The 13,237-nt window shown below is 34.5% G+C and overlaps 1 protein-coding gene across 3 annotated transcripts in view; it reads left to right on the forward strand.

Annotated features, from left to right (window-relative positions):
* The window catches only part of LOC136032276 (uncharacterized), a 65,760-nt gene that overhangs the window by 4,035 nt on the left and 48,488 nt on the right, over positions 1–13,237 (forward strand). For all 3 annotated transcript variants that reach the window (XM_065712538.1, XM_065712536.1, XM_065712539.1), the window contains exons 2-5: positions 1,502–1,638; positions 4,425–4,482; positions 6,676–6,872; positions 9,902–9,956. In XM_065712538.1, coding sequence (XP_065568610.1) covers positions 1,510–1,638; positions 4,425–4,482; positions 6,676–6,872; positions 9,902–9,956 — 439 coding nt within the window. In that variant the 5' untranslated portion in view covers positions 1,502–1,509. The remainder of the gene's footprint in view (positions 1–1,501; positions 1,639–4,424; positions 4,483–6,675; positions 6,873–9,901; positions 9,957–13,237) is intronic.

Consider the following 13,237-nt stretch of genomic DNA (forward strand, 5'->3'; position numbering starts at 1 on the left):
AACTTTCAGTGACTGCTATATTGATCATGTATCTAGTTTTAGATCTTCTTCATGTAAAAATTTGGGTATGGTAATCTGGGATTCAAACCTGGCACCTTTCAACCCCTTATCAAGAATCATACCCCTAGACTACAAGCTATACTTTAGAAGAATAGTCATTTGTTTTATAGGAAAATAAAATTGTTCTCAACTATCTTGTTTGCCTGCTCCTCCCCCCCCCCAGATGGTCAAATTAGGGAAGAGACTATTTCTAATTTAATCTAATCTGGTCTCTGATATGCCTGCCAACTTTCAGTGACTGCTATATTGATCATGTAACTGGTTTTGGATCTTCTTCATGTAAAAATTTGGGTATGGCAGTCTGGGATTCAAGCCTGACACCTCTCAACCCCTTATCAAGAATCGTACCCCTAGACTACAAGCTATACTTTAGAAGAATAGTCATTTGTTTTATTGGAAAATAAAATTGTTCTCAACTATCTTGTTTGCCTGCCCCCCCCCCCCCCAGATGGTCAAATTAGGGAAAAGACTATTTCTAATTTAATCTAATCTGGTCTCTGATATGCCTGCTAACTTTCATTGTCCTAGCTTATATGGAATTTCCCAAACTAGCAAATACCCCCCCCCCCAACTCCGCCGAAAAGAGTAGATCTTGTTTGGTTATGTCAATAATGTATCTAGGACATGTGCTTATTTTTCCCACCAAGTTTTACTCCAATCTCTACACTCTAAGCATTTTCAAAGATTTCCGATTTCCCCTCCAACTCCCTCTCAATTTCACTGGTCCCCCCCCAACTCCCCCAAAGAGAGCCAATCTGGTCTGGTTATGTCAATCATGTATCTAGGACTTGTGCTTATTCTTCCCACCAAGTATCATCACAATCTCTCCACTCTTAAGTGTTTCCCAAGATTTCCAGTTTCCTGCTCCAAGTCCCTTCAGTGTAATCCAATTTGGTCAGGATTTAAAATAAGAGCTCTGAGACACAAGGTCCTTCTAAGTATTAAATTTAACTAAGATCCAATCACCCATTTGCAAGTTAAATATACCTCATTTTTCAAATTTTTCAGAATTACTGAATTAGGTCCCCCTCCCCAACTCCCCTAAAGAGAGCAGACCCGGTCCGGTTATGTCAATTATGTATCTAGGATTTTTGCTTATTCTTCCCACCAAGTTTCATCCCAATCTTTTCATTCTAAGCGTTTTCCAAGATTTCCTGCCCCTCCCCCCCCCCCCAATGACATTTGATCTAGTCGGGGTTTAAAATAGGGGGTCTGAGTTACAAATTACCCCCCTCCCCAAACCGGATCCAGTTAGGTCCCTGATACACCTGCCAAATTTCATTGTCCTAGCTTATCTGGAAGTGCTCAAACTAGCAAAACCAGGGCAAACAGACCAACAGAAATTGTGACTGCTATATGTCACTTGGTAAATACAAAGTGCCATAAGAAATGAAGATGCAAAGCTCTCTACCTACTAAACTAAACTATTCTCTTTTTTGAGGTGAAAAAATGGACTTTATGACAGCAAGAAATTGCTCTTTTGAAGAACTGAAAGCTGCCCTCAGTTTCCTTGATGCATGGAAAGACCTCCGATTTGTTAATTTGGCTCAACCAAATATCTCCAGAAATGTTCTGTTGGTAAGTCTTTTTTCTTAATTTTAATTTCAAGATAAACAAGGGTTGGATCTTCTTGGCAGTATAATTTGTCAACACCATTGCTGACATCAAGTATAAGTGTAGACAAAAATATGTAAAGATAAACTGATTTCGATTTCAGTTCCCCAATACTGACTGAAGAGAGAGATTTATAAAAGAAGAAGTCCAACCCCAACAGAATGCACCAAGATAATGTGGCAGAATAAATCTTTACCTTTTGTAAAAAAATTGAATAGGACTAACTGGGCTTTTACCCAAAGACCTCATTTCTAATGATGATAGAAAGGTATTACTCTATCCAAAGCTGCTGCTGTGTAGTGGTGTCAGCTTCAAATTACTAAAGAATGGTCATTACTGGCCATATCTATCTTCTGGTGACTGTTACTGAGTGGGCTTAAGTTGCATCTCTCCAAAAGACCTCTCTAAGGGCGTTTCACTGGGCCCGAACACAGGGATAAAATTTCACAATCCTCAACACAGCACAAAAGATATAGACCTTAATTTTGCTCCAATGTGCAAAATAAGGTAAGGGTATCTCTTTTTTTTATGGCACTTGGTATTTTACCAAGTGACATATAGTAATTGCAATTTCTGTTGGTCTGTCCGTCCTGGTTTTGCTAGTTTGGGCACTTCTAGATAAGCTAGGATAATGAAATATGGCAGGCGTATTAGGGACCAGACCAGATTAACTTAGAAATAGTCATTTCCCCGATCAGATCATCCAGGGGGGGGGAGTGTTGGGACAGTTAATTTGGAAAAATAGATAAAACAAGGTATTCTAACTTACAAACGGGTAATCTGATCTTAATGAAATTCGATATTTAGAAAGATATCATGTCTCAGAGCTCTAATTTTAAATCCCGACCGATCCCGGTGACAGGGGGGGGGGAGTTGGAGAGGGAAACCTGAAATCTTGGAAAACACTTAGAGTGGAGAGATTGGGAAGGAACTTGATGGGGAAAATAAGCACAAGTCTTAGATACGTGATTGACATAACCGGAACGGATCTTCGCTCTTTGGGGGGGGGGGGGGGGTAATTTGGAAAAATTAGAAAAAATGAGGTATTTTTAACTTATGAATGAGAGATTGAATCTTAATGAAATTTGATGTTTAGAAGGACCTCGTAACTCAGACCTTTTATTTTAAATCCCGACCGGATCCAGTGTCATTGGGGGAGGTTTGGGGAGATTGGAAATCTTGGAGACGCTTAGAGTGGAGAGATTGGGATGAAACGTGTTGGGAAGGATAAGCACAAGTCCTAGATACGTGATTGCATAGCCGGACCGGATTTGCTCTCTTTGGGGGAGGGGGGGACCTAATTCGGTAGGCTAATTTGGAAAAATTAGAAAAAATTAGTTATTTTTGACTTACAAACAGGTGATCAGATCTTAATGAAATTTGATATTTAGAAGGACCTCGTGCCTCAGAGCTCTTATTTTAAATCCCGACTGGATCCAGTGACATTGGGGGAGTTGGAGGGGGAAACAGGAAATCTTTGAAAACGCTTAGACAGTAGAGATTGGGATGAAACTTAGTGGAAAGAATAAGCACATGTCCTAGACACGTTATGGGCATAACTGGACACGGACCTCGTGTCTCAAAGCTCTTATTTTAAATCCCGACCGGATCTGGTAACATTTTGGGGAGTTGGAGGGGGAAACCGGAAATCTTGGAAAACGCTTAGAGTTCAGAGATTGTAGTGAAACTTGGTGGGATGAAGCTCTTGGCTCTTCTGACCTCTTCATAAATACCATATGAGCTCCTGGATCTTGTTTTTCCAACAGATCATTGGTTCTGCCATTGACCACAATGATGATTGTCCTATTACAAAACAGCTTTAGTTTTAAGGAGGCTCTTAAGACAGTGGTTATTCTCCTGACAAAGTATTCATCAAAGCAAAGGCAATTGACAGTTATTAATCTAAAGAATAGTTGACTAACAATGCACTAACAAAGAACGTTTCAACCCATTTGAAAAGAATAAGTGACCAATTGCAGTGTATTTATGAAAATAGTCCTTTCTTATGTCTCTTGTCGTAGCTTCTTCAGAATTACTTGTCTATCTTTATCTAGTATTTTTATATCTATAATAGCAAAATTGAAAACACATTTGATTTTTGATATTTTTTTTAGCCTCAAAAGAGAAGTCTTGATCTTCAGTTCTTTAATTATGTTTTTGGTATTGTATTTTGGTATTGTATTGTATTGGTATTGGTATTGTATTGTATTGTATATATTTGGTATTGTATATTGTATATATTTGGTATTGTGGTATTGTATATATTTGATATTGTATATATTTGGTATTGTATTGGGTATAGGTTTTGGTATTGTAGGCCAGTGTGGTTGATGAAATTATCTTTGTGAATATCCCTGTGGCCGCTTTCCTCTCGGGTCTAAATTTCTGTTCCCTTTGTAAAAGTTAGACAAAAAATCGGGTTGTATTTTTCATACTAAAGGTACAAAACCTTGAACTTACCATACTATTAGAATCTGGATGTTACACTTATTTCCCACCCTAATTTTTGGTGTTTTTGTGGGGCAAGGGTATGATTATACTTGTTTTATTGTTAGAAATCAATTGAAATGGGGGGATTAAAATAAAACCTCTAATAATGCATCCTCATACCTTGCAGTTTGGATCATTATAACCAAACCCAATTATCACAATGATAGTATTTTAGAAACGTCTTAGCTTAAATAAAGAAGAAAAGTATCTGTAGTAATCATTAGTTTCAATTTTTTTTACTGTTGTTAATTTTCCTTTAGGTAAGAATAATAGAGAAGCTGCCAACAGATGATGAGTTGACTCTCGCATGTGAAGATGGTAAGTTTTCTCAATATTCTGGTAGCATATAGCCCAAACAATTTTTTTTGCATTTTCTCTATTATATTATATATTTTCTTTATCATAAGCATTTTTTTGCTATTCCACTTGCAGGGTTGATGCTTCTCCTATTTTTTCTCCTACTACTATTTTTTATCTTTCCTCTTTTGCAATAAATATTTCCCCTTTCAAATATTTTTATCCTACAGAAGTTGCCTATATTGTCACAGAAAATATGCTCTTGAGCATCTGAGTGACAATCTTATTGAAATAACTGTGGTACTTAGTGTGTTAATATGAACAATCTCAGATCTAATTATAGTTTTTTTTTTCGCTGCATAGCCTTCCAGTAGCATACTATTCTAGTAGCACTATTAGGTGACTAACCTGGCTACTTTAAATATTAAAGCTATTGTCGTTGAGCGCTTCAAAAGCGTTAACCTTGTTGGCTGGGGCGCTTTCATTTACAAAGTAATATAGGGAACGAATGAACCCCAAGTAACGCACAAAAAAAATATTAGCATAATTGCTTGGTTTGATAGTATCACTCTTGTTAAGGAGGTAACTTACTCTTGGTAAGTTCCCTGTTCCTGCTTCCTCTGGATGTGCCCCACCTCTATTAACAGCATCCTTAAAAAGCGGAAAAAAAAACAGAAAATTTTGACTGCCCTCTCAGGACACATATTAAACAATCCAAGACCATACTGCTTTATATAACCAAGCTAACCCAATTTCGCATGACAAAGATGTTGTCCAGCATCACAGAGAAGCTGTTGAAATTTATAAATACCAACATTTAGGTCTAGCTTTGAACAAAGATTCAGGTGATTAAGGAATAAATGAGTTTATTTCGGTTTTCTCAAAAGAGAAGTCGATTCTTTAATAATCCCTGAAATAAACCTTGAACCACTTCCCCAATCCCATAATCAAATACGTCATCAACTCCTTATGCCTCAAAGGGTATCCGCAGGAAATACAATGGTCCAAATCAGAAATTAGGTGACCTAGTTCTCCAATTTATCTAGTTGCTGGTTCGTTTGTTTGAGTGAATGAAAATTTTTCTTTTATTTCTCGTTAGTATCCGCTGATGGCAGTTCATATTTGTTTGGATTTTGTACAAATCGCGGATATTGGCGAATAACTCACTTTTTAGTTGTTAGGTATTTGATTTTAATTCTTATAATTTTTGGTCTTTTACTAAATTTTATTTATCTTTAATTGTTGGCGTTTTTTTTTGTTATTGGTTTAGTTGTACTTTCCGCGTTTGTTTTTTGATTTTGGCTTTTTCCTTGGTTATATCATTTTCTTCGTGCTAAAGAAGAGAGGTGGTTGTTCTCTCGAAATATTCGCTTTCTGTGTTTCTTCAGTATTTTCGTTTGGCCTTTAAAAACCCCCCTTTTTGATCGTTTTCCTTATTTAAATCATCATCTTGTATGTTTATGTATTAACTAGCACTACGATTGTTTGGAAGTATCTTCCCTGGGCATTTAGACATAAAGAGTGCTCTTCTAGACGTCAGACCCTAGTATTAAAGCATTTTGATCCTCCAACCTCCTGTGTTTAGTGCACGTACATACCTATTAAATGGCTACCCCTTTGAATGGTTTTATGCACTCCCCCTTGAGAAAATGAACAGGCCTGGCATGAAAATTCACTGTTAATCTTTTGAGCCCCTCGCCCCTCGTGCTATTGAGGTTCTGAACAGTGTTGATCTATGGGTGTTTACCTCACTTCAGTGGAATTTTAGTATCGCTGTGCCCAGTAAGATGGCTAAATTTCACAATCTTTTGAAAGGGATTTATTTATTGTATGGATTTTTGAAAAGTCGTCAAGTTACGAAAATGTAGCTTCATTGCTCCCAAAACTTCTTCATGTGGCTCGTCTGTTGCGGCATATTTGCTATATGAAAGATTGAAGGGTAAGTCAGGACTGGGACAAGTTTTTTCAGCACTTTTAGATCAGAGACTGCAGGACATAATTTTCTGCAGTATATCTGAATTTAAGTCATATAATTCTCCATAGTGTCATTTCTATACAGTACACGTTTTTGCAGGTCCAGGTCTTGTTTCCATCTGCTGTAAATTAAAAAAATATCTCATACACCTTTTTGATTTAATCAAAATGGTAGTATGAGGGGGGTAATGCCCATAGAAAGACTAGTTTTAATTCTTAATGCCATTTTTTTCTTTATAGAGAATTCGATTCCATGTAAGATTGTGTTTGAACGTACGTTGGAAACGAAGAAATTGTTTCATTTCTTGACCAAGTATATTCGTAAGAAAAATCTGTTAGCTGTGTACGGGGCTTGCAAGGTTAAAAGCCAGCCTACAATATCAATAAGTCTTGATGCATCTTTGGACTCTGCAAAAGTGCTCCTCTTCTCCAAATATGTAAGTATAGAAACACAAAACCAAACATTTCCCGGGAGGAAAACAGACTTTATTTGCTCTTTACTTTTCTTTTAAAAACTTTCTTTTCAACTATACGATGACAAAGTTGAATCCTTTAAGTGATTTGAGGCTCCCCTCTCCAAAACAAGGAAGTATTATGAGTCTCATTGGGCTATGAGCAGCTCAATATCTCCTTACTGATTGAATCGTTGATATGAAACAGAGACTCGAGAAGAGGTTTATATACTGCATAGGCATACTAAATTGGATAAACCTGTCTGAGAGAGGAACTATTCATTGAGTAGTAGACATCCTAAGTGTTTCAGCGGATCATGACGAACGGTTCTGGAAACCTCTTTGAATAATTTGAGATTCCATCCCAAAAAGATGATTGCATTTCTCAATAATCAACTGTAATGGAAATTAACTTTTTTTTTTTCGTACCTACTATGCTTAAATTGATTTAACGCAAAAAAAATGGCATATGGAATCCATAATCTTCGGACTAAATGTACCCTTGTTTAAAATTCGATCAGGTTATTTCTACCAGTGCTGCTCATGTTTTATTTTAACTTACTGAGTTTTTCTCTATGTTTCAATTAAGTTTTTAAATCAATAGTCCTATATTCTGCATTACAGCCTTGCCACCGATAAAGAATAGATGCATCCTGCCTACAAACAATCTTCGAAAATTAAATTCTTAGTGATATTTTATATAATTGATATATATAATAGAATATAATTTAATTAATATATATGATAATATAATATTTTACTATATAATATATTAATATTATAATATATAATGTGATATACTATAATATATTATATATACAATATTGTAATATGTAATATAACATGTGATATATAACATATAAAGTTATATATAATATTGTTATATCATAATACAATATAAAATTTCTCGAAAATTAGTGTTCAGTTATATTTTAGCCAGCCAAAGAACCTGTCGGACTTGGAAGTAAAAAAAAAGATTATCAACAGTTAAACCTTTAACACAAATTTTGCTTAAGAGGAAAAAGAAATCACACTGGGTCCCTTTGAAGTTGCGGGATTTGTCACCCTTTTTTTACTCCCACAAATTACTTGAAGAAACTAGCCATTTCAAGGAACACCAAAAACAAGAAGAACAATAGGGAGTATCTCGAGACAGTGGGAAACAAACTAAAATTAATATTTTGATCCTATGTCCAAGGGCCGTCCTCAGTAATACAAAAATATATAAGAAGAAACAATTTACAACAGGATAAAATTAAGAAAAATAAAATGAATTTTTTTTTCAAAACAGTCCCAGCATCCTTACCTCAGTGAAGTTCAACCAGGACTGATAAATAAATTCTGGTGAAACGAGGCAATTCATTGAAATGAAAGAAAATGTTTTAAGCACGTTTTTAGACGTAAAACACGTTTTATGTCTAGCCATTTCAAGCCAAATTTATTCGTTCATCATTGATGTGTTGCACTATAGTTTCATACAAGTTTCTTACTTCGTTTTTACTTTAAAAGAAAAACAACAACAAACTAGCTAATGTCTAAAAAAAAGAAAAAACTTGAGGAACTATAATATATTTTTTCGATTTAGGTAGAGTTCCAAACTCTTTGTGCCCATGCTTGATCAGATATGAATGCAGGAAGTTTCCTATAAGGGAGTAAGTTTTTTAGGGGGAGAGGGTACAACTTTGATTAAAAACAATCAAGAAGCGAATTAAGTGTTTACAAAATTTGATATATAATAGGAGCAATGACTTCAATCCAAGATGATCTCGGGTAGGATTTATGTTTCAAAATCTTAGAGGCGGGGGGCAGTTTTTATTTTTCTATTAAAACATGAAAAAAGGGTGTTTCTCAATCAAAATACAAAAAAAGGTATTTTTTGAAAGCTAGGGAGGATGGAGAGTGTTGATGCCCGCTCTCCTCAGTTGTCACAATTGAATAGGAGATTCAAAGAATTTTACTCCCACAAATTACTTGAAGAAACTTCGTGATTTTTACTTCGTGAAAAATCACCAAGTTTTGGGTGAAATAAATTTGCCAAAAATATCAAGAAACAACGGTACATTCAAAATGATTATGCCTGGTGTATATATAGCCTCTTTCAATGAGGACCAAGTCTGTAATCACTTGGCTATGTAATGAGAAGCCATAAAAAGGTAGTTAAAAATGAAAATCAATTAATCACATGGAATTTTGGTTACCTCTAGTCTAGGGAACCTTTTCGAGCGTTGGTTTCAAGGTCAGGGGCTTATAAATGATGTAAATTAAGTTAAAAATATAGTAAGTTATCTACTAAAGACTTTTTTTTGGGGGGGGGGGTACACTGGCAATCTGGAACCGTCTGGAATCATCTGGCAAACTTGTTTTGAGCGCAGTGTTCACTTACATATGCAATAATATATCATACAAAAAGGTACTGTAAAGCAAAGAAAAATACTGCCAGGACCCCTTGGAGCGGTGCCTATGTTCCCCCCTCTCAGTGTATATACGTTTTTCATTTTTATAATTATTATATATTGTGAGCTTAAGTATGCTTGCTGAATGTGCGACACAAAATATTTCTCTGTAAACTGGAAAAACTGTTATGTATTGTTTCTGTTCAGTCTAATTCCTGTTTTGGTTGGTTAATCATGCCAGGTTCCTCAACATCATCCAACTTAAGTAAAGATATTTCATTAAAAAATCTGTTTCAAGTTTGACTTCGTTTATTAGCAATATTTGTATACCAAAAGAACGCACGGAAGCAGTCTCCTCCCTTGGCTCTGAAAACAGGCAAAAATGAAAGAAAAATGGAAAATAAATAAGGCTATAAAAATAAAAAGAGCAACCTGATATCATTTTTCAATCAACTCAATATTCACCCAACTCATTTACAAACTGACTCAAATCAACCGATACGGAATTCCACAGACCCGGCAAAAAAAATACTTTGCTTAACACTCACGATATGACGACAATCTTTTTATTATTTTTTTTTAATAATTATTAACTAACAATATTACTTCTTTATTTTCCAGGATAAGATATCAAAGCTGATTTGCAAAAGTATCAAGAAGTTTTCAAATTCATACGGTTTGTGTTTTTTTTCATATTTTTTTGTTCTTTTTATACGTTTTTTTTATATGTTTCTACGGCCCTCTAGTTTCTAATTTTAATCATATCTATGTTTATTTTTAGTTGTTTGTCAATTTGGAGGTTTAAAGTGTTCAGGCCCTCTGCCCTCCCTGGTTCAAATGAAAAAAATAAGCTGAATAAAAATAAGTTCCTCTTTACAATGTGACAACCCTGGTATAATGGCTTTGAAATGACCTTATCTGTGACGGGGACTCCTCTAAGGGATGTCTAATTAAATCTTTTGTAACGTGTTTCAACTGGTTTTTGAAGGCAAAAAATTTCCAAATTAAACGATTTTCAATATAATATTTAAGCTCTCTGAAAGTGTTAAGAATGCATCGAAAATTGTTGTTTCTCACATGAAATTAGGTCTTATTTTATGGCATGGTCTCCATTCCCTAGGTATCGTGAATAAATATCCCAGTTGGAGACACATTTTTTATGTTATAGAATGTTGGTTATATCTATGTTCGATTAAAAAAAAAAATTATAATAGATGACAAATCTCTTGTGGGGGTGAAGAGATTTGGTGTGTGCAGTGAACGAAGACCAACGGAAATCAAAGAAATGGAAATAAAAAAAAAGACAAACCTTAATGACTCATGCAAGGAAAGGAAACTTATAGTCATACAGTTCTCAGACAAAGAAAAATACTAGAAAATTCTCGAATTTTTTCCCCCTGTACCCTTCAACTTTAGTATCTTAGAAATAACTGAGTTGTTTTGAAAAAAAAATCCTGAAGGGGAAACAGGGCCCAGAAACATCATGGGAGACGAGAAGATCGATCAAGTGGAGAGCTTCACATACTACTACTACTAAAAGCTCATGGCAGTACCAAGCCACCTAAGGCCAACACAGCTACGCATGCTCCCGCGCCATCCCAATCTATTCAAAGCCTCCCTCTTTACACCCTCCCAAAAAGTTCCCAACTGTTGGCAAGGAAGGGTTGAATCCCCCATTTTTTAGAAATTATGCCTATTTTTGCCGGGGTCTATCTATCTTCAGTCATTTGCAAAAAAAATGCTACTAGTTTATATTAATATATTTGGCACATCTTTTTCATGTTTTGAATTTTGCGATAGTTTTGAATTTTGCGACAAGTTATTTTCTATGTTTTTTGCAACGATCACAGTTGCTTGTTAAAAAATGCTGAGACAAAGTTTTGTAATCTCTTTTTTCCTGTGCACTTTAAAATCTCAGATATTGAAGAATAGTTTACTCAATCACCATCAGGGTGGTTTTAAGGGAGGGACAGCGAGGGCACTGTCCCTCCCTTAAAACCACCTCTCTCCTGGGCGCAGAAATTCAAGGGTGCAAAATTTCATATGAATAATTTTACAGTTATATTCATTTTGTAATTTCTGAAATCTTATTTTTATTAAAATACAAGTAGAGGCACCGTTAATACATGAAAATAACTAATAAATCAATAAACAATAAATTGAAAATAATTAAATAATAATATCTAAAATAATTAAGTTACAGTAATTGATAATAACTAAATAATTTAAATAATATGCTAAAAAATAAATAATACATAAATTATTAATTTAGTAACAGATTGAAATTTTGTTAATTAATAATAATTTTGTTAAAAATATTGCAAATACAGTGTGTATTTACAAGATTTTGAATTATTGGAGAATAAAATTAAAGTTTTAATTAAAATAAACTTAGTTTGTGTATTAAGTCTTCAGTATTATATCTTATCATATGAATCTGTTACTAATTGTAAATAATGCGTGATGGCTTGTTGTTTATATTCTCATATTGTATCAAGGGGTGTTTTATTTCGAAATAGCAGTGCCCGTGGAGAGAAAATGTTCACATAAAAGCTTTGTAAGTTTTTGGTTTGAAAAAAGTTTAAGAGACGTTGGCGATTCACAAACGTGTTGTATCGACCAACAAAGTTTTTATTGAATAAAGTTGTGGATAAAAACGACCCACAACTGAAATCGTTGTTTGTGAAACTTGTTAGTCAAATTAAGCGGGAAATTTCGGGCCGAAAACCATGGAGGAAATTTTTTTTTGCTTTTACAATTTCAGAAAAAAAACAGTTATTTTACCATAAAGCCTGTTATACTTATTTTAACAAAACATGAGAAGATACTTTCTTTTGAATTATTCACCCCAAATGGCACTGGAGAAATTTTGTTGTTTAAAATCGAAATTTCCAGAATTCGATCAGACAGCGAAAAATTGAATAAATAGTGAAAATTACAAAACTTAAAAATAATTCTAACAGAAAATAGTAAAACAAATTTCATTAATTTTGAATATATTCCCTTAATTTCAAACAATAATAAAAATTTGTGTTTCCGCGGAAATTATTTTTGATCCACATTGACTAGCGATCTGTTCTCGCGATTGTTGATCAACAATGTGTTTGCCAGCAAAGGGCTTAAATGCGGCTATGTTGCTATGGTAACGTCCAGAATGCTTTCAGTAAGCCTTTTATAATTTTTTGAATTTTAAAGTGCGCTAGAGGTTTTCTTTGCTAATATTGTTTATTTTAATTCCAAGGCAGCAGGTGGGCCTACCTTAAAATTGTACTTTCACAAGAATGTCTAAAAATTTGACAACTTTTCGCATACCATTTCAAAGTATCTAAATAAGGTGGTATCAAATGGTATTTTATGAAAGAAGAATATATTCCTAAGCCTTTTTCAGTCGCAAGGTGTTTTTCTTTAAAAAAAGGTTAGCTTTTAATTTCATGGTTAATCATGTTGTGATTCATCAATTGGGTATTAAAATTGATCTTATTTGCGGAAAAAACCAAATAAACACATATCCATTATTGTTCTTCTGGTAAACAATGCAAAATCCCACATCTTTGCAGACATGAGGTTGAAACCTCTACAGTAGCGATCTCTGATATACTGAATTTGATTGTGCAATTTTTAGTATCACTTGAATTTTTGATGGTGTTTCCCACCTTTTTAAAAAATCAGGCATATTTTCTCTGGCTAGGTAGTTTTGGCGTCGCCGACATACCTTTCTCATTGTTGTTCATTATTAACGAAAGCTTTTCTTCGGTTTTGTAATACAAAACGAAGATAAACACCACAAATTATGCAAAAACCCCACGGCAAACAGCCTTGGGACGCATCTAGAATATAATCAGTTTTCGATTTGTGGTCAAGGACGAAGTGTTAAACGGATAAATACCATATTCAAGATGATTTCTTAGATTAAGTTCTGCGTAATATATTTTTTATTGAGCCAAATAATTATTTGTT

The sequence above is a fragment of the Artemia franciscana genome, chromosome 10, assembly GCF_032884065.1.
Source record: "Artemia franciscana chromosome 10, ASM3288406v1, whole genome shotgun sequence".
Taxonomy (NCBI): domain Eukaryota; kingdom Metazoa; phylum Arthropoda; class Branchiopoda; order Anostraca; family Artemiidae; genus Artemia; species Artemia franciscana.